Source organism: Pseudophryne corroboree, chromosome 1 (genome assembly GCF_028390025.1).
Source record: "Pseudophryne corroboree isolate aPseCor3 chromosome 1, aPseCor3.hap2, whole genome shotgun sequence".
NCBI classification, from domain to species: Eukaryota; Metazoa; Chordata; class Amphibia; order Anura; family Myobatrachidae; genus Pseudophryne; species Pseudophryne corroboree.
The window spans coordinates 87,128,310-87,148,410 of NC_086444.1; the positions used below are offsets into that span (position 1 = coordinate 87,128,310).

At 46.7% G+C, this 20,101-nt stretch overlaps 1 protein-coding gene across 1 annotated transcript in view; it reads left to right on the plus strand.

Moving 5' to 3' along the window:
• Window positions 1-20,101, plus strand: part of OSMR (oncostatin M receptor) — a 176,819-nt gene that overhangs the window by 51,094 nt on the left and 105,624 nt on the right. Inside the window, exons 2-3 of the mRNA XM_063961232.1 lie at window positions 16,781-16,882; window positions 17,718-17,872. Coding sequence (XP_063817302.1) covers window positions 16,804-16,882; window positions 17,718-17,872 — 234 coding nt within the window. The 5' untranslated portion in view covers window positions 16,781-16,803. The remainder of the gene's footprint in view (window positions 1-16,780; window positions 16,883-17,717; window positions 17,873-20,101) is intronic.

Sequence of the window (20,101 nt, forward strand, 5' to 3'; positions counted from 1 at the left end):
GTCAGTACAACAAAAACATTATAGCTCTTTTGCCTCTAAAAAGTGCTTCAGTTTATTAAGGCTTCAGCGGCCATTTTATGGACAGTAGTGACATCAACTCTTTTGGATTTCAGTACCATCTGTATGCAGATGAAACTCAAATCTACCTATCCTCCCCAGATTTGTCACCATCTGTATTGGGCCGTGTCACTGAATGCCTTTCTGCCATCTTGGATGACATCTCGCCACCTCAAACTTAATATTTACAAAACAGAATTAATTATATTTCCACCGGCCAATAGTAGTTACCAGAGGCGGATTGGCCATAGGGTCTACTAGGAAGATTCCCGGTGGGCCGACGCACCCGCGGGGCCTGTTTTGTTTGAGGACATGTGGTTCTAGTTATAGACATAATGAATAAGATGCCAACAATTTGTATATATGAAAATGACTTTGCCACTTAGCCTGTGATTGCAGATGATCTAGTGTATGCTCTGTCTGCCTGCTTGGCTGACATATAAGATTGAGTGAATAGTGATTGGGATACGGTTGGTGTAATAAGCAAGAAAATATATCTTTCAAAGAATTATATAGTTTCCTAAATTCTGAAGGTGTATCATATAATGTGCTTATAACATTTAATTTTATTTCCTTTTAACTTCCCCTTGATGATGGACACCCCCACTATCTGGAAAGTATTGGGGAAGGGTGCTGCTGCCATGGCCCATGGCTAGACCTTACACCTCTGGTGTTGCCCATGTGGGGCCACAAGTACAAATTTTTCCAGGGCCGCTTTTTGTTCCCAATCCGCCCCTGGTAGTTACCAACCTGATATCACTGTTGAGAACTTGGCAATCATCCCTACCCCACAAGATCGCTGCCTAGGTGTAATTCTTGGTTCTGAAATGTCCTTTGTTCCCACATTCAATCTGTTTCAAGATCATGTTACATACATCTAAGAAACATATCCAAAATACGACCATATATTACACAAGACATAGCAAAAACTCTAATCCATGCTCTCATTATCTCCCACATTGATTATTGTAATAGTCTGCTGACCGGTCTTCCCAAACATAAGATCTCACCACTACAATCCATTTTGAATGCAGCTGCGAGGCTAATTGTCCTCGCTAGACATTCATCGTCTACAGATCCGCTCTGTCAGTCCTTCCATTGGTTACCGGTATTCTACCGTTTTAAATATAAAATATTTTTACTGACATACAAGGCTATTAACCAAACTGCACCAACATACATCTCTTCACTCATCTCAAAATATCTCCCTACCCAACCTCTCCGCTCTGCACAAGATCTACGTCTCTCATCCACACGCATTACTTGTTCACACTCAAAATTACAGGACTTTATCCGGGCTTCACCCACTTTGTGGAATGTCCTCCCACGCACAATAAGACTCGCCTCTAGTCTCCAAACCTTTAAACATTCCCTAAAAACTCACCTCTTCAGACAAGCCTATTAAATTCCAGACCCACCTACATAACCTTCAGTGCTTCCCTTTCTAATTACATCCCCTCAGTACACATAACATCACATATCTTGTCTTTATTTACTCTCACACCCTCCTGACACTTGGCCAACATTGCGGGGTATCATCATACAACCCATTAATGTTGTGGACCATTATGCAATAGATAGCATCTATCCTTGTGTATCAATGTCTATTTCCCTATAGATTGTAAGTTTGCGAGCAGGGCCTTCCCACCTCTATGTCTGTCTGTTTTTTACCCAGTTTTGTTCTATTACTGTTGTTCTAATTGTAAAGTGCAACGGAATATGCTGCGCTATATAAGAAAATGCTAATAATAATAATAATAATAATAATAATTAAAGGGGCTCTTGCTGCCCAATGCACCATTACTGACTAACACTTGAACTGCCACCTAGTGAACACAAGAAATATTGCTAAGGCTTATTCACATGATACTGTGGGGCATGTAAGAGTAGGGAATTATATTTAAAAAAAGTGTTTAACAGTGAAGCACAGTATAACTGTATGGAGTTATCTGAAAGTTACTGTGCCAATTAGGAATTTCAGGGGTCATTCCGAGTTGTTCGCTTGCAAGCTGATTTTAGCAGATTTACTCACGCTAAGCCGCCGCCTACTGGGAGTGAATCTTAGCTTCTTAAAATTGCGAACGACGTATTCGCAATATTGCGATTACACACCTCTTAGCAGTTTCAGAGTAGCTTCAGACTTACTCGGCATCTGCGATCAGTTCAGTGCTTGTCGTTCCTGGTTTGACGTCACAAACACACCCAGCGTTCGCCCAGACACTCCCCCATTTATCCGGCCACTCCTGCGTTTTTTCCGGAAACGGTAGCGTTTTTACACACACACCCATAAAACGGCCAGTTTCCGCCCAGTAACACCCATTTCCTGTCAATCACATTACGATCACCAGAACGAAGAAAAAGCCGTGAGTAAAATACCTAACTGCATAGCAAATTTACTTGGCGCAGTCGCAGTGCGGACATTGCGCATGCGCACTAAGCGGAAAATCGCTGCGATGCGAAGAAATTTACCGAGCGAACAACTCGGAATGACCCCCTTCATGTGTTTGCCTATTCAGTTTATCTGTGTATGCATAAAACTACCATTTTAACCCAGTTAATTTGCATTGGTGACCAGTCCCGTCCAGTTAAATAAACAAATAGTCACTGTCCTAACCTGTGGTGACTTATTGGGGGTTGTGGCTTGGGGTTCTCCTCATCCCTCTGCCTAGGGTACAGCAGTGAAGTCTGGAAGAGGTCATCGTCCACGTTACTGCAGTATCAGGTATGACCGACATCAGCACCGACACTCCGCAACCACCTACTTACCTTAGTTGGGTAGTATCACAACTGCATGTCCAAAGGGGTCACGTATGAACAAGTGTTTACCCCCCAGGAGTACATTTATTGAGGCATACAGCATACAGAAGAGAATACAACATTTCGGGAGCAGTTCCCCAAGATTAATGCCTGAAGAACGGAGACTTCCTCTAAAGCATGGTGTTCTTTCCTCCCTATCAGGTGCTATCAGGCTGATACGGAGGTCAACAAATGGCTTGCAAAATTTTCTAAGCACACTGACCTAGAACTGGAGAATCAAAGGCAGATATATGATGAGGTTGGCCTTCACTTTATGACATAATTTGTATTATCGATGCATCTCAGTTTTTTCAACGCTTCTGTATGACTGACAAACAGGCGTTTGCGGGGCGGCGATGTGGTGTTGCGGGGTCGGCGACGTGGCATTCAGTGACCATGCTGTTTGAAACAGGGGCAGGTTTTGGGAGGCCACTGTGACCCAAAAAATGGTTGCCCTGTCAGGCTGCGGAGGCAGGGGGCATCCACAGATCAGTGATGTGATCGCAATTGCATTTTGATCGCATCGCTGCCGGGCAGGGGCGGATCCAGAACAAAATGACAGGTGGGGCACCATTACAGGGAAAGAGGGGGTTGGGGTATTCTTTTATGTGCGCCAAAGGCACACGCGCTCTTGGAAAAGTGGGTGTGGATCCGCAACAAGGGTCATGGCCTCAAAAGCAATGCCCTATCCACAAGCCATGCCCTCATTTTCATCACATCTTCTAATCCTTTCTCATCCGTTCCAAAGCTCATGCCTACCTTTTCCTCATCAGTCCTCACCCAGTCCCCTCACCAGTCACAGCCAGGCTCCCCTTCCCAGCCTCTAGACTCTGAGTAACCGTCCTCTCTTCCACCTCCTGACCCCTTTTCCAGCACCCACCACTGCTCAGCTCCTCGCCTTAATCTCAGACTGCTTTTCTTTATACACGGAGAGGCAGTGGGCGAATTAGAGTATGATGGAGAGAGGTAGTGGGTGACAGGAAGAGGGTGGAAGAAGAGGTGACAGGGAGAAATAGTGGGAGATGGATAGGCAGCGGATGATAGGAAAGGGTGACGGCAAAAGACAGTGGGTGACGGGGAGAGGCAGTAAGTGACAGGGAGAGGGTGACAGGGAAAGGCTGTGGGTACCAAGGTAAAGCAGGGGGTGACGGGGAGAGGGTGATGCCTTGCAGAGTCAGAGGATGACAGGAGAGGCTGACAGGGATATAGTGACTCAGGGGAGAAGCAGAGGGTGAGGATACGGGGAGAGACATAGAGGCAGTGGGTGACAGGGAGAGGCAGTGGATAGATAAGAACCCCTTGGCCCATCTATTCTGTCCTTGTACATGCACTATTATACACTAGAGTTCATTTTTGTCACAAGCCAATTTATTAACCAGTATATTTTTGGATTGTGGGAGAAAACCAGAGGATACCCACGCAAGTACGGGGAGAATACACAAGCTCCACACAGGGAATGGATCCCAAGTGCTCAGAGGCAGTAATGCTAACCACTACACCATCTGTACTGCCCGATGCAGCGAGCACATTACTATCCCCAGTACGTTGCCCCCCCCCTTCAAGTAGTGCAGCAAGCACATACCCCTCACTAGTGGACCAGTAAGTATTTTCGCACCCAAAGCAGCACAGTGAGCACATACCCCCAACCCAGTAAAGGAGGGAATGTGCCCCCATTCAGGTGCTGTAGCTAAAAAAAAAAAAGTGTGTGTGTATATATATACATATATATATATATATATATATATATATTGTGACAAGAACACTGGGATAGTGTTTGAAGGCAGGTATGTTTGTCCCAGGTTCTTGTCTTACATGTTTTAGAAAGTGTTAACTTCTAGGAAAAATGCTTTTGATTTTGTCAAAACCTTTTCAGTTTGCTGGAAAAGCTGGGTATAGGCTCTAAGAGAGAGATAAGGAGAGTTCTAGACATTGGGCCCAGTTCGGGTCTTTGGCCTCACAGAGGGCTAATCAGGGTTTCAGCTGTGTAAGAGTGTTATAGGGCTGCTAGTCTGATTAGTATGGGGAGACTGCCTGGGAAGGCTGCAGAATCTGTGTGAAAGAAACACGCTTTCTGATACAAGTGAGCTATACAGTATTTACGGGAGAACTCTGTGTTTTTGTTTAGTGACAGTTAGGAATATCTTGTGTTTAGTTAGTGCCGGACAGGCAAGGTATTTTCTTTTGGTGTTTTGTTTTATTTTTCTGGCTCAATAAAACTGGCCGGGGTCAGTTGTACCAGAAACTGGACTTGTGTTGTTCCTCAGCTGCTGCGTGCTGCCATATTCCCCAGGAAGAGGCACCTTGCACCCCTACAGTGTTACAACTTGGTGGAGAATGTGAGCATGCCGTTCTGCGCATAAGTGAAAGCAGCAGCTTTGTGAGGCCTGCAGAAAACGGTGGTTTATGCAGATACAGCCCAGTGTGAAGTTACTGAGACTCACCCCTGAGGGTTTGATATATGTCCTGGGTGAAAGCAGCTACAAAGCCGCCTGAAAAATCTGTCGACATGGAGGATCTGCTTAAAGCCTTGCTGCAAGCTACAGCGGCTCAGCAGGAGGCCAACAGACAGCAGCAGGTGGCAATGGAGGAAAATAGGAGACAACAGCAGGTGGCAATGGAGGAAAATTGGAGACTACAGCAGGAGGCCAACAGACAGCAGCAGGTGGCAATGGAGGAAAATAGGAGACAACAGCAGGCAGCTGTTGACGAACTTTACAGGCAACAGCGTCAGGATAGAGAGGCCTTAACAGAAGTGGTGCAGAGCCTTGCAGCCCGGATTGGAGATGTGGCCGTCAGTGCTCCGACCAGCTCTAGTTCTATACGGGCCAGTCACTTCCTGCAGAAAATGACAGAGGCTGATGATGTGGAGGCCTACCTGACCACGTTTGAAAGAACGGCCGAGCGTGAGAACTGGCCGAAAGCGCAGTGGGCCAGTCTGCTGGCACCTTTTTTGTCAGGTGAGCCCCAAAAAGCGTACTTTGATTTAAGCCCTGCTGAGGCTCGGGACTATGATAAACTAAAGACTGAGATCTTGACCCGCCTGGGAGTCACGCTGTCAGTACGAGCACAACGGGTGCACCGCTGGGTGTACGCCATGGAGAAGCCTCCGCGCTCCCAGATGCACGACCTTATTCAGCTAACAAAAAAATGGCTACAGCCAGAGACCTTAACTGGTCCCCAGATGGTTGAAAGAGTCGTCATGGACTGCTACTTGAGATCTTTGCCCATGGTCCTGCGCAAGTGGATGAGCCATGGAAACCCGGGTATTGCTGACCAATTAGTGGACATGGTAGAGCGGTATTTGGCAGCCGAGGAACTACTGATGACCACCAAGCAACCCATAGATCCTCGACAGCGCCCTTCAGTAAAGACTGGTAAGACTGTTCCATGGGAAAACGTTGCTGGGCGGTTAAGAGAACGCAAGGCTGGAGAGACTGTAAACACTGGCCCTGGAGACAAGCCAATGGGGCTAGAATGGTCTATGTTGCCCAAACGGGTTGATAATCGTGTGGTTAAATGTTTTAGATGTGGTATGCCAGGTCATGTTATTGCCAATTGCCCAGTCATGCAAGAACCCATGCAATGTGATGCTGCCTTTGAATGTCGCAGAATGTCTTTCTTTGCTAGGTTAGCCTGTACTGTGGTACCTTCACCTGAGCTGGAAAAACAAATGTGTGATGTGTTCTTAGAGGGTAACCGGGTAGAGGCCTTGCTAGATTCAGGAAGTTTAGTTACCCTCGTGGAATCTGGGTTAGTGAACCCCTCAAAGGTCCAGCAAATACCTATTGGGGTAACTTGCATACATGGGGATACCCAGTATTATGTCACTGCTGAAGTGAATATAGAAACTTGTTGTGGGTCAGCAATGGTTAAAGTAGGACTGGTCCCCACCTTGGTGCATAAGGCCATAATAGGGAGGGATTTTCCTCATTTTTGGAAACTGTGGGAATCACGTTTGTCAACAGGTGTGAGAAGTGAAGAGCCAGTTGGTAATACCGGTGGTTGTATGGATGAACGTGTGTCTTCGGAACTTTCTGACCCTTTGCCTTTTGCCAGTTTGGCTGGGGAAGTGACAGATGGGGAGTCCAGTGAGGACACTCTTGCGGGGAACAGAGACATAGTGGTTAGAAACGAAAGCGTGCCTGACCTGGAGGTAAAAAAGGATCTGTTTGCATCTGAACAGTTAAAGGATCCTACCTTGATAAAGGCTAGAGAGAATGTTAAGATTGTTAATGGGGAGCCTGTGGTACCAGGTGACAGGGTTACGTATCCCCACATGGCCATCTGTAATGAGCTCTTGTACCACATTGTCAAAAAGGGTGAGGATGTGGTAGAACAGCTGGTAGTACCCCAGCCTTATCGGAGAACGGTACTAGATTTAGCTCATAGTCACGTTACAGCAGGACATTTAGGGGCAAAAAAAACCACTGAAAGAGTTTTACAAAGATTCTTTTGGCCAGGGGTTTATAAAGAAGTGTCTGAATATTGTTCTTCCTGTCCTGAATGCCAGTATCATGCCCCTAGACCCCATTTCAGGAGCCCACTAGTTCCCATGCCTATTATAGAGGTCCCGTTTGACAGAATAGCCATGGACCTCGTGGGGCCCTTGTTAAAGTCCGCTCGGGGCCATCAGTATATCCTGGTAATAATGGACTATGCCACTCGATATCCTGAGGCTGTCCCTTTACGCACTATTACAACCAAGGCGATAGCTAGGGAGCTGGTGCAGGTTTTTAGTAAAGTGAGAATACCAAAAGAAATTTTGACTGACCAAGGTACTCCATTTATGTCAAAGGTCATGAAAGAATTGTGCAAATTATTTAAGGTCACTCACCTCAGGACGTCCATTTACCATCCCCAAACTGATGGGTTGGTGGAAAGGTTTAATAAAACATTAAAAAGTATGTTAAAAAAGGTGGTTGATAAAGATGGGAAAAATTGGGATTGTTTGTTGCCCTACTTGTTAATGGCCGTCAGAGAAGTTCCTCAGTCCTCTACGGGGTTTTCTCCATTTGATTTGTTGTATGGTAGACATCCCAGAGGGCTGTTGGACGTTGCCAAAGAGACGTGGGAAGGACAGCCCACTCCTTATAGAAGCGTTATTGAACATGTAACACAAATGCAGGATAGGATTGCAGCCGTGGTACCTATTGTCAGAGAGCACATGGAACAGGCCCAAAGTGCTCAACAGAGGGTATACAACCGGAGTGCCAAGATACGGGAATTTGCTCCTGGAGATAGAGTTCTTGTTTTGGTACCCACTGTGGAAAGCAAGTTCCTAGCTAAATGGCAGGGTCCATTTGAGATTAGGGAAAAAGTGAATGAGGTTAATTACAAAGTATACCAGCCGGGAAAGAGAAAACCCGAACAAATTTATCATGTTAACTTAATTAAACCCTGGAAAGATAGGTTGTCTCTGTCAGCGGAGCCTTGCCCTTCGGTGTCTTCACCTCGGTTGCTCCCCGCAGTGAAGGTGTCAGAGACATTATCAGCTGGTCAGAAAAATCAGGTTAAAGAATTTCTCATCCAAAATAGGGAAATATTTTCAGAGCTGCCTGGCCGAACGACCATAATAAAACATGACATTGTCACAGAACCAGGGGTCAGGGTCCATTTAAAGCCATATAGGATTCCGGAAGCTCAGCGAGAAGCTGTTTCTAAAGAAGTTAAAACCATGTTAGAACTTGGAGTCATAGAGGAATCTAACAGTGAGTGGTCCAGTCCCATAGTTCTCATCCCGAAGCCCGACGGTAGTATACGCTTCTGTAATGACTTTCGTAAGTTAAATGAGGTGTCCAAGTTTGACGCATACCCCATGCCCCGTGTGGACGAGCTTATAGAAAGGCTGGGAACAGCTAGGTTTCTCACCACGTTGGACCTGACCAAAGGTTACTGGCAAATACCTTTATCTGATGGCGCAAAAGAAAAAACAGCCTTTTCGGTTCCGGAGGGGCTGTACCAGTACAAGATGTTACCCTTTGGGTTGCATGGGGCTCCAGCAACCTTTCAACGGGCAATGGATAACATTTTGAGGCCCCATAGAAAATATGCAGCTGCCTATTTGGATGATGTAGTAATTCACAGTACAGACTGGGGGTCCCATTTGGTTAAAGTACAAGCAGTACTGGACTCAATCAGAGAGGCAGGGTTAACTGCTAACCCAAAGAAGTGCTGCCTCGCAATGGAGGAGGTCAAATACTTGGGCTTCACCATAGGCAGAGGTCTGATTAGGCCCCAATTGAATAAAATTGATGCTATTCAAAACTGGCCTCGTCCAGTGAATGAAAAACAGGTAAGGGCTTTTTTGGGAATAACTGGGTACTATAGACGGTTTATTCCTAATTTTGCGACCACGGCGGTACCGTTGTCAGACCTTACCAAAGGGAAGCAGTCAAATATGGTGAAATGGAACCCTGATGCAGAAAAAGCGTTCCAAGCGTTAAAAGTGGCTTTGTGTTCACAACCGGTATTGATAACACCAGATTTTTCAAAAGAATTTGTGGTACAGACAGATGCCTCAGAGGTAGGGATAGGGGCTGTGCTGTCCCAAACCAGAGATGGGGACGAACACCCTATCATTTATTTGAGTAGGAAACTCAATGAGCATGAAAAAAGGTATGCCATTGTGGAAAAGGAGGCTTTGGCCATTAAGTGGGCACTAGATACCTTGAGATATTACCTCTTGGGTAGACAATTCAGACTAGTGACAGACCATGCCCCTTTAAAATGGATGTATGTAAATAGAGGCAAGAATGCTCGTGTAACTAGATGGTTTCTAGCGTTGCAGGACTTTAAGTTTACTGTCGAACATAGACCGGGAACACAGTTGGCCAACGCAGATGCATTGTCTCGCATCTTCTGTTTGGGGGCTACAAGTGTTCCGGCCCCTAGGTCGAAACAGGGGAGGGGGATATGTGACAAGAACACTGGGATAGTGTTTGAAGGCAGGTATGTTTGTCCCAGGTTCTTGTCTTACATGTTTTAGAAAGTGTTAACTTCTAGGAAAAATGCTTTTGATTTTGTCAGAACCTTTTCAGTTTGCTGGAAAAGCTGGGTATAGGCTCTAAGAGAGAGATAAGGAGAGTTCTAGACATTGGGCCCAGTTCGGGTCTTTGGCCTCACAGAGGGCTAATCAGGGTTTCAGCTGTGTAAGAGTGTTATAGGGCTGCTAGTCTGATTAGTATGGGGAGACTGCCTGGGAAGGCTGCAGGATCTGTGTGAAAGAAACACGCTTTCTGATACAAGTGAGCTATACAGTATTTACGGGAGAACTCTGTGTTTTTGTTTAGTGACAGTTAGGAATATCTTGTGTTTAGTTAGTGCCGGACAGGCAAGGTATTTTCTTTTGGTGTTTTGTTTTATTTTTCTGGCTCAATAAAACTGTCCGGGGTCAGTTGTACCAGAAACTGGACTTGTGTTGTTCCTCAGCTGCTGCGTGCTGCCATATTCCCCAGGAAGAGGCACCTTGCACCCCTACAGTGTTACAATATATATATATATATATATATACACATATATATATATATATATATATACACACACATATATATATATATATATATATACACACATTTATGTGTATATATATATATATATATATATATATATCCTGTCACACTGAGGGGGAGTGAGCAGCAGTCAGATTGAAGAGATACATGGCCTCCCCTGCCATCCCCTGGTCCGGTGCACCTCCCCAGCGCAGCAGCACCCGCACCCCGGTCATCTCACCTTGAGTGATTACAGTTGGATGGCGGCGGCAGCGGCAGCAGTGATCTCCGGGCACGGGAGAGACTGGTGGCCGCTCAGACGCCTGAGTTTCCGGAAGTGCCTCTCACTGCTCCGTGAGGGTGCCCGCCGCGGCGAAGGTCCTGACAGTGTGACAGTGAATGTCAGAGCGCAGCCGCGGCAGCAGCCAGCCGCTCAAACCACTGGACCACCAAGGTAGATGCGGCCGGGGGAGCATTATTTGAATGATCTCCTAAACGACAGGGGGGGCACGTGCCTTGGTGCCCCCCCCGCTGAATCCGCCACTGCTGCCGGGTATTTGCATGCTGGGAGGCCTTGCCCTGTGCTGGATGGCCCCCAGCATGCGATCGCAGCCAGTTGCAGTTTTTCCTAAAATAGCAAAACTGCAACTAAAGCTGAATAAGGGCCAATGGTCGTCATTCCGAGTTGTTCGCTCGTTGCCGTTTTTCGCAAAGCAGCGATTAGGTGGAAAATGCGCATGCGCATGGTACGCAGCGCACATGCGCTAAGTAATTTAACACAAAACTTTGTAGATTTACACAAGCTCGAGCGACGTTTTTTCATCGCTCGAGTGATCGTAGTGTGATTGACAGGAAGTGGGTGTTTCTGGGCGGAAACTGTCCGTTTTCAGTGAGTGTGCTAAAAAACGCAGGAGTGGCTGGAGAAACGGGGGAGTGTCTGGCCGAACGCAGGGCGTGTTTGTGACGTCAAACCAGGAACTGAACGCACTGAGGTGATCGCAGTCTAGGAGTAGGTCTGGAGCTACTCAGAAACTGCAAAGAATTATTTAGTAACAGTTCTGCTAATCTTTTGTTCGCTATTCTGCCAAACTGAGATACACTCCCAGAGGGTGGCGGCCCAGCGTTTGCAATGCTGCTAAAAGCAGCTAGCGAGCGAACAACTCGGAATGAGGGCCATTGTTGTCTGATACAATGTCAGCTCCACTAAATATTGGAATTCTAATAGAATGAAATGTGCTGTAGAAGCTCCGGTATGCTGGCTGGAAAACTGTGGGGGTTATTTAGAGATGTTAGCAAACCAAAAAAGTTAGCAATTGTGCAAAACCATAGGCTTAATTTAGAGCTGCTCTTAGATGTGTGAAAAAACGCACATCTGTGATCACAATCTGATACAGGGCTAGTCCGCCCTGCATGCCAGGCCCTAAAACAGCCGCCTCACCCCCCTTCCCCCTGCATCACACGGCGGCGATGCTTTCACACCTGGCAAGTAGCTCCCTGCCTACGCAGCCTAGCCATGTTTTAGGTCGCAGCAGCTGCGTGTGACGTCATGCAGCTGCCAGTAATGGTCCAGACATGCCTGCGTTGTTCGGACCGTGACCTCCCGATGTCTCCGACACCCCCACGACCGCATCTGCCTGGCAGTCAGGCAGAGGTGATTACACCAGTGAGATGCTTTCACATCTCACTGTGTGCGCACACGCAGTGCGGATGCTGCGCGTGGTTACACCATATAGGGCTTCAGCCTGCAATCGCTGCCATTGCAGTGACCAGGTCTGCATTAGGCCCCATGTTGCACTGCAAGTGGGGCAGATGTAACATGTGCAGAGATAGTTAGATTTGGGTGGGGTGTGTTCAACTGAAATCTAAATTGCAGTGTAAAAATAAAGCAGCCAGTATTTACCCTACACAGAAACAATATAACCCACCCAAATCTAACTCTCTCTGCACATGTTACATCTGCCCCCACCCGCAGTGCAACATTGGGCCTAATTCAGATCTGACCACAGCAGCAAATTTGTTGGCATATAGGCAAAACCATGTGCACTGCAGGGGGGTTAGATTTCAGTTTGAACACACCCCACCGAAATCTAACTCTCTCTGACCGTTATATCTGCCCCTCCCCCCCCCCCTGCAGTGCACATGGGGGGTCATTCACACCTAATTGCTCGCTAGGGATTTTTTGCAGTCCAGTGTTTGCATAGTTGTCACCCACAGGGGAGCTGTGCAAGTGTGTGATCGCATGTGTAGCAGAGCTGTACAAACTGATTTTGTGCAGTCTCTGCGCAGCCCAGGACTTACTCAGCCGCTGCGATCACTTCAGACTGTCCGGGATCGGAATTGACGTCAGACACCCGCCCTGCAAACACTTGGGAACGCCTGCATTTTTCCAGACACTCCTTGAAAATGGTCAGTTGACACCCACAAGCGCCTTCTACCTGTCAATCTGCTTGCAATTGCCTGTTCGAACGGAACTGTTGCACAAACCCATCGCTGAGCGGCGACCCGCTTTGTACCCGTACGACATGCCTGCGCATTGCTGTACATACGCATGCGCAGCTTGGAGCTGATCACCCGCTATACATAAACGCTCAGCAGTTATCAGGTCTGAATTACCCCCATGGTTTTGTCCAATTGCTAACAAATTTGCTGCTGCGATCAGATCTGAGGGGGGTAATTCAGACCTGGATCACTGGGCAGCAATTTTTGCACTGCTGCAATCAGATAGTCGCCGCCTACAGGGGGAGTGTGTTTTAGCCTCCTACAATCTCATCTATTGATGGCACTACTATCTCCTCTAACCCCCAAGTGCGCTGTCTTGGAGTAATCCTTGACTCCTCCCTCTCCTTCAAACCACACATTCAGCACCTCTCACAAACCTGCCGTTTTTATCTAAAAAATATTTCCAGGATCAGACCCTTTCTGACCCAGGATGCTACTAAGACTCTTATCCACTCACTGGTCATCTCCAGACTGGACTACTGTAATCTCCTTCTGACTGGTATTCCTGACAAATACCTCTCTCCACTCCAATCTATCCTCAATGCTGCTGCCCGGCTCATCTGCCTCACCAAACGCACTACGTCCACCTCACCTCTCTTTCTAGACCTTCACTGGCTCCCCTCCCCTTCCCTTTCAGAATCCATTTCAAGCTTCTCACACTTGCTTACAAAGCCCTCACCCACTCCTCTCCCATCTACATCTCTGACGTTATCTCCCTTTACACTCCCACCCGTCCTCTTCGCTCTGCTAATGCACGCCGACTCTCCTGCCTATGGATTACTTCCTCCCACTCATACCTCCAAGATTTTTCACGTGCTGCACCACTTCTCTGGAATTCCCTACCTCTCTCCCTCAGACTCTCCAGCTCTCTACAAAACTTCAAACGGGCTCTCAAGACCCACTTCTTCACCAAACCCAGCCAAATCTCATCCTAATCCTCTGTTCTACGCTCTCTATGTACCCCATCTGTGTCACCCCTGTCTGTCTACCCCTCTCCTTTAGAATGTAAGCTATCACAAGCAGGGCCCTCTTCCCTCATGTGCTTACCCTTTTCTTACTTTAATAATCTTCAACTGTACCACATCCAGCAGTCTTCTGCCACCTGATACTTATTCCAGTGTCATCTGCTGATGTAACTATGTTTATTTACCCTGTACTTGTCCTATATTGTCGTCAACTGTAAGTTTCTGTTTTCCTGTTTGATTATTTGTTTATGTACTCTGTAATTGGGCGCTGCCGAACCCTTGTGGCGCCATATAAATAAAGGATAATAATAATAATAATAGCCGTGCAAGTGTGCGAACGCATGTGTAGCAGAGCTGTACAAACTGATTTTGTGCAGTCTCTGCGCAGCCCAGGACTTACTCCTACAATGCGATCACATCAGCCTGTCCGGGACCGGAATTGACGTCAGGAACCCTCCCTGCAGATGCTTGGACACGCCTGCGTTTTTCCATACACTTCTAGAAAACGGTCAGCTGCCACCCACAAACGCCTTCTTCCTGTCAATCTCCTTGCGATCGCCCGTGCGTTTGGAAATTTTACACCAACCCGTTGCTGACCGGCATCCCCGTTGCTGCAGTCTGCCGTGCGTGCGCATTGCGGTGCATGACCATTCAGATCTGATCGCAGGCTGTGAGAAAACGCAGCCTACCAATCAGGTCTGAAACGGCTCCTGAATTAGGCCCATGATTTTGCCCAATTGCTAACTTATTTTTGGTCTGCTAACATTTTTGAATAACCCCCTGTATCTTGAAAAAATTGGAAAAGTGCCAAACACTTCAACATTTAAAAGATAAATCAAAGAGGGAATTCCCAGGCAGCACCAGATGACAGCTGTACCCCGTGACACAATCCAGGTGTAGGGCAACGTGTGAAACTTTAGCTTCATCCTCACACTGCCAAACATCCAATCATTTATCTTTGTCAAAGTTCAGCAAGGTCTTATCCCCAGCAACTGTGTAATATATTTCTGTGTATCTCTATAAAATGTTTTATTGGTGAATTGTTAACTTCATTTTGCTGTTATTAACAATTATTTTTTTATTGCATGTACAGTATATGGGCCAAACGATGGGCCAGCTTTTCTTATCATTTATTTCTTTTTCCCCCTTTCTTTTACAATCCCTTCCATTTGTGTTGGTGTTCAGTTTAGTGCAGAGGTTCCCAACTCCACCATTACAGTCCAGGTTTTAAGGATATCCATGCTTGAGCACAGGTGACTTAATTAGTACCTCAGTCTATTTGTTGTAGCCATCTGCACTCATTCAGGGATATCCTGAAAACTTGGGCTGTAATGACGGTTTGGGAAACTGTGGTTTAGTGCAGTGATGGCTAACCTTGACATTGCAGCTGCAGCTGTTGTTGAACTACACATCCCAGCATGCCCTGCATCAGTTTTAGCAAGGCCAAATAGCAAAACTGTAGCAGGGCATGCTGGGATGTGTAGTTCAACAACAGCTGGAGTGTCAAGGTTAGCCATCACTGGTTTAGTGTATTTAATAGTGTTGCTGCCTTGTGGTCTTTGTAAATAGAGTATTATAGTATTTTCAACCTGATCTGTGCATATGGGATACTGTATATATACTATCCCGGCGCATGGGATGCCGGCTCTCACGATACAGTAGCAGTGGCATCCCAGCAGGAAGTTCCCTCGCGGGCTTGGCGCACATCAGTCCCGGTTGCTCACTTCAGTTGCCACAGGTTCTATTCCCACTCAGTTGGTGGCGTGGACCCGGGTGGGTGTCGGGTTGGCATCCGTTGGTAAAATATATTGACTGCAACCCATGCATATATGATGTATGTGCATGCAATAATGCTTTTTTATTATTATTTTTGAATTTTTTCATTTATTTTTATCACTTAAAATGCTTGAATAATGCTTTGGACTGCTCTGATCTATGTTAGGTGGTGGCTGAAGACTTTGGCTAATATCCAGATTAGAGGCGTTAGTATTAGGGTCGACAATGAAATTATGACGTTTTTAGTTTTGTGTTTTGGCTTTTATTTGCTTTAAGAGATAATTTATTTAAATGAAAATATTAATCTTCTTTTAAACAAGGCATAACTCCCAACTGTCCCAATTTTCGCAAGACAGTCCTGGTTTTTTTGGGACTGTCCCATCCACGGGTCGCAGTGTCCCTCAGTGGAGGGGAGGGGGGCAGTTGGGAGGCTCCTGCACTCGCTGCTCCTGCTTACCAGAACAGCGGAGAATAGATACTGTGCGCATGCACACATCTATCTATTCACTGCAGACAGGGGGAGAGGGGGCATGCCAGCAGCTCACAGAGCGCTGGCCAGGCCCCCTCAGTGACGAAAATGGGGGTATGGCTTGGATCGTGGCACTCCCGCAAAGCCACGCCTCTTTTTACATAGGCCACACACTTTTCAGGGTCAGCAGGTTCTGTGGCGGTGGGTCTCCTGCGGGTGGATCTAAGCTGCGCCGGCAGGAGGCTTCCTCAGTTTATACTAACAAGCAGATATTGCAATGTGTTTGCAATTTCTGCTTGTTGGACTGGGGGAGGCGCCGGTCAGCATGCTGGGCGGCCCCCAGCATGCGTTCCAAAGGATTGCAAATTCTGCTAAGGGGCGTAGGGAGGACCGTCCTGGCGGAGCACAAGCTCCAGGTGACAAAACCGTCAGAGGACGCTGGTGGATCCCGGGAGCTGCAATGTGTATATGGGGTTACCTGGCGCAATGTGTATATGGGGCTACCTGCCGCAATGTGTATATGGGGCTACCTGGCGCAATGTGTACTGTATATGGGGCTACCTGCCGCAATGTGTACATGGGTATGTGTTTGAGTATATATGGGGGGGGGGAGGGGGGCACATGACATGAGCTTGCTCCGGGTGCCATGGCTACACGCTACACCTCTGGCTGAATGGGATTCCATTACTTATCCTCTATTCATCCTTTGTTAATTTTCTGTTTTATTCTAGATAAATGTGCTTACAATAAATCAATGGACTGTTATCCAGAACTTCATGGTGTAGTCATTGCCCTTTTCCTGACTCTTCAACCTGGAGTGTGGCATTGCCAAGGTACAGTAAAACTATAGGTGCAATATAAGTATCTCTAACTATCCATTTATTATAACCATTTTACTGTACACACCTCAACCCCCTCCACAGCCATTGCTGCTTTGGCCATTAGAGGGCAGCAGAGAGATCTTTTCCCTTGACAGCATGTAAAGATAGTATATGATATACTATTTGACATAGTAGTATATAACAATAATTAGGATTTATTGATTAATATATTTTGCATATACTGTAGATGGAGAGTTATCAGATCAGTTTAGCTGTTGCGCATAGCAGTCATTTAGAATCTAGCTATCTTTTGTCATGTACATTCTATACAGGCTTGGACTGGCCCACAGCGGTACAGGGGAAACCACCGGTAGGCCCCACTGCCTTGGGGGTTCTCCTCCTCTAGGGATCAGGTTCTAGACTGTGCACTTGAATTATATATTATACATGTTACTGTACCTTATACTGCACAGGACTATGATGTATTCTCTACAGTGCATTGCTGTCATTAATCTGACACATTATCATACATGCACTAGCATTAATTACTATATAAATTATCAAGGAGTCCAGACCAGGTACTCTATAATGGATAGCCAAACCTCAGTGGTGGCTGGCCACACTCCCTTTGGAGGCTGGCCACACCTCTAATCATGGGCCCCTACCACTGCATACCCCCGGTGGGCCCTTCATGCTCCAGTCCGACACTGATTCTATACAATGATAGCTTGAATCTGATTGGTTGCTAAGGTCAGTGCTTCCACTAATCCTCCTTTGAAGGTTTGTTAAAAATCCATTATAATGTTTTATGGTTTTATGTTTCTCACCTGATGTCTTCATGTTCTAGAACCTGAACTGCGGGAACTTAAGCTTCGCCATGATTCCTCTCAGCAGCGTTTGTTTGTAGAATGGAATCTCTATGAAAAATCACATGCGCCTGATGTGGAGATACAGTTTCAAATTCAAGTAGCCCGTTCTAAAAAACTAAATATTATCCTGAATGTAAGTAGTATTTCAGTGTATTACTTTGCATTCAAAACATCCTATTCTAAATGCATTTTCTTTTATTTAAACTTAAATATTCATATGTTTTGTAAACAATGATTAATAAATGAAAGCAAAATGTAGGTACTAAGTACATAATAATTACTTCTGCATCACCCCAAAGGCTCTAACATGAGGATGTCATAGTAATTATTCATAATAGAGAACTCCACCTTCAGGGAATTCTGTTGTTAAGTTGGTTATATTTCTTTTTTTTTCTTCCCCCCCCCCCTTGGATACAACAAAGGATAGGCCAAGATCTGTGCATTGGATTGTATCTGCACAGCAGATATGCAGTCGTATGAAAGGGCAACAGGAATATATAATTATGTATTCATTTGTTTATTTGTGTTGCATTCCTTGAATTCTCTAAGGGTGAGGTTCCCTTCCAAGCATTGATTTTTTTAAATCTGCGCTATGACCTAGATTTTACTAAAATGCCCCTTCCCTCATTGTAACCTACAGACGGTCTAATTCAGACCTCATTGTAGCCGTGCAAAATTTTGCACGGCTACGATCAGTTACTCAGACATGCGGGGGGGGACGCCCAGCACAGGGCTAGTCCGCCCCACATGTCTGGCCCTACCCCCCGCCGCAGAAGTACAAAAGCATCGCACAGCGGCAATGCTTTTGTCCTTGACGAGCAGCTCCCTACCTGCACAGCTCCTGCACGCCGGCAGGGAGCTACCCATCACTCTCCAGGTCACAGCGGCTGCATGTGACGTCACGCAGCCACCACGGCCCGCCCCCCGCATGGTCCGGGCATGCCTGCGTTGCCCGGACCGCATCCCTAAAACGGCGTCCCAACGCCGCCGGCCCGCCCAGTGGCCGCCTCTGCCTGTCAATCAGGCAGAGGTGATCGCAGGGCTGAGATGGTCATCGGCTGTCTGGCATGCGCCGGCGCACTGTGGTGCCGGTGCATGCGCAGTTCAGACCTGATCGGCTGCTGTGCGAGAACGCACAGCAGGGATCAGGTCTGAATTAGGCCCCAAGACGGCTCTATTTAGCCATATTACCCATGGCTCCTACTTTGATCCTCTTACAGCCCCATTCAAAAACCAAGGAGGAACAGGATTGAGCAGGGGGACCAATGTTGATCAATCAAGACCTTGCATTTATCTGATCTCTGCTGCGTCTTTGGAGGCAGCATCAGATCACCACCACTGCCATCAGTCACAATGGTCACAGCCCCCAGCCATCTAAGTAAGCCTCAGCTTATTCACACTGGCCACTGAAAATCCTCCTCCGGGGCAGGGAATTCTGCATCCAAACACTCAGAGCCTGGCCTCAGCACTCCTACAAAACGGTCCCACTGTCGCTACCCTGCTTCACCCCCCAAACGCAGCAGCATGTCAGACACCCTGTTGCTAAGGGGGGAACTGCGAGTGATCACGCAGGATCATGGTTGCCGGCATTCCCGCTGCCCCCTTTGGGAGAAAGCAGCCGGCTTGGCATAGCAGGAGGCAGGGCAGGTGGGCATGATGCGGCCCCTGCTGTACAATGCCGATATTACAGGCAATGTATAGCAGGGGGCGGGGCTACGATGAAGCGATTCAATACAAATCACATCATCGGGCACTTAAGGACTGCCCACTTGTGCTCTTTAAGTGGGTGGCCAAGGGGGGCTGCGCCGCTGCGGGAGACTTACCCACCTTTGGGAGTGGCACCCGATTTTCAGGAGCCTCCCGGCCGTTCCAGGAGGGTAGGCAAGTATGTGCAAGATTTGTTTTGCTCATGTGCAGAACGGATACTGCGCATGCACAGACCCGCAAACATTGGAGATGTATGTAAATCATCTGGTTTACGTAACGTACCTCTCGGAATCACGCCACGAGCCCCAGTACAATTGGGTGCATGTGTCAGCCGCTTAGGCTAGGAGCTAGGGGGGTCCTTATTAAAAAAATTCTCCTTGGTGTCAGTACAGATTTGATCTGAGAGCAATTACATTCTGACAATAGCAACATTTTCCTTTTTTGTTCTTAAATGTAGCTTTTGTTTAAAATGGGGTTTAGAAACAATAGGAAAGGAAGAAAGAATGTAGTATACAACATAACACAAATGAAATGTCTCAAGTCCAATAGTAAAATTGTTTTCAATAATCACATATTGAAGGATGCAAAATAAGACTAGCATTAATAAAAATGATAAAATAATAAAAATAGAATGGCTCCAGCAGGTCTGCTACAT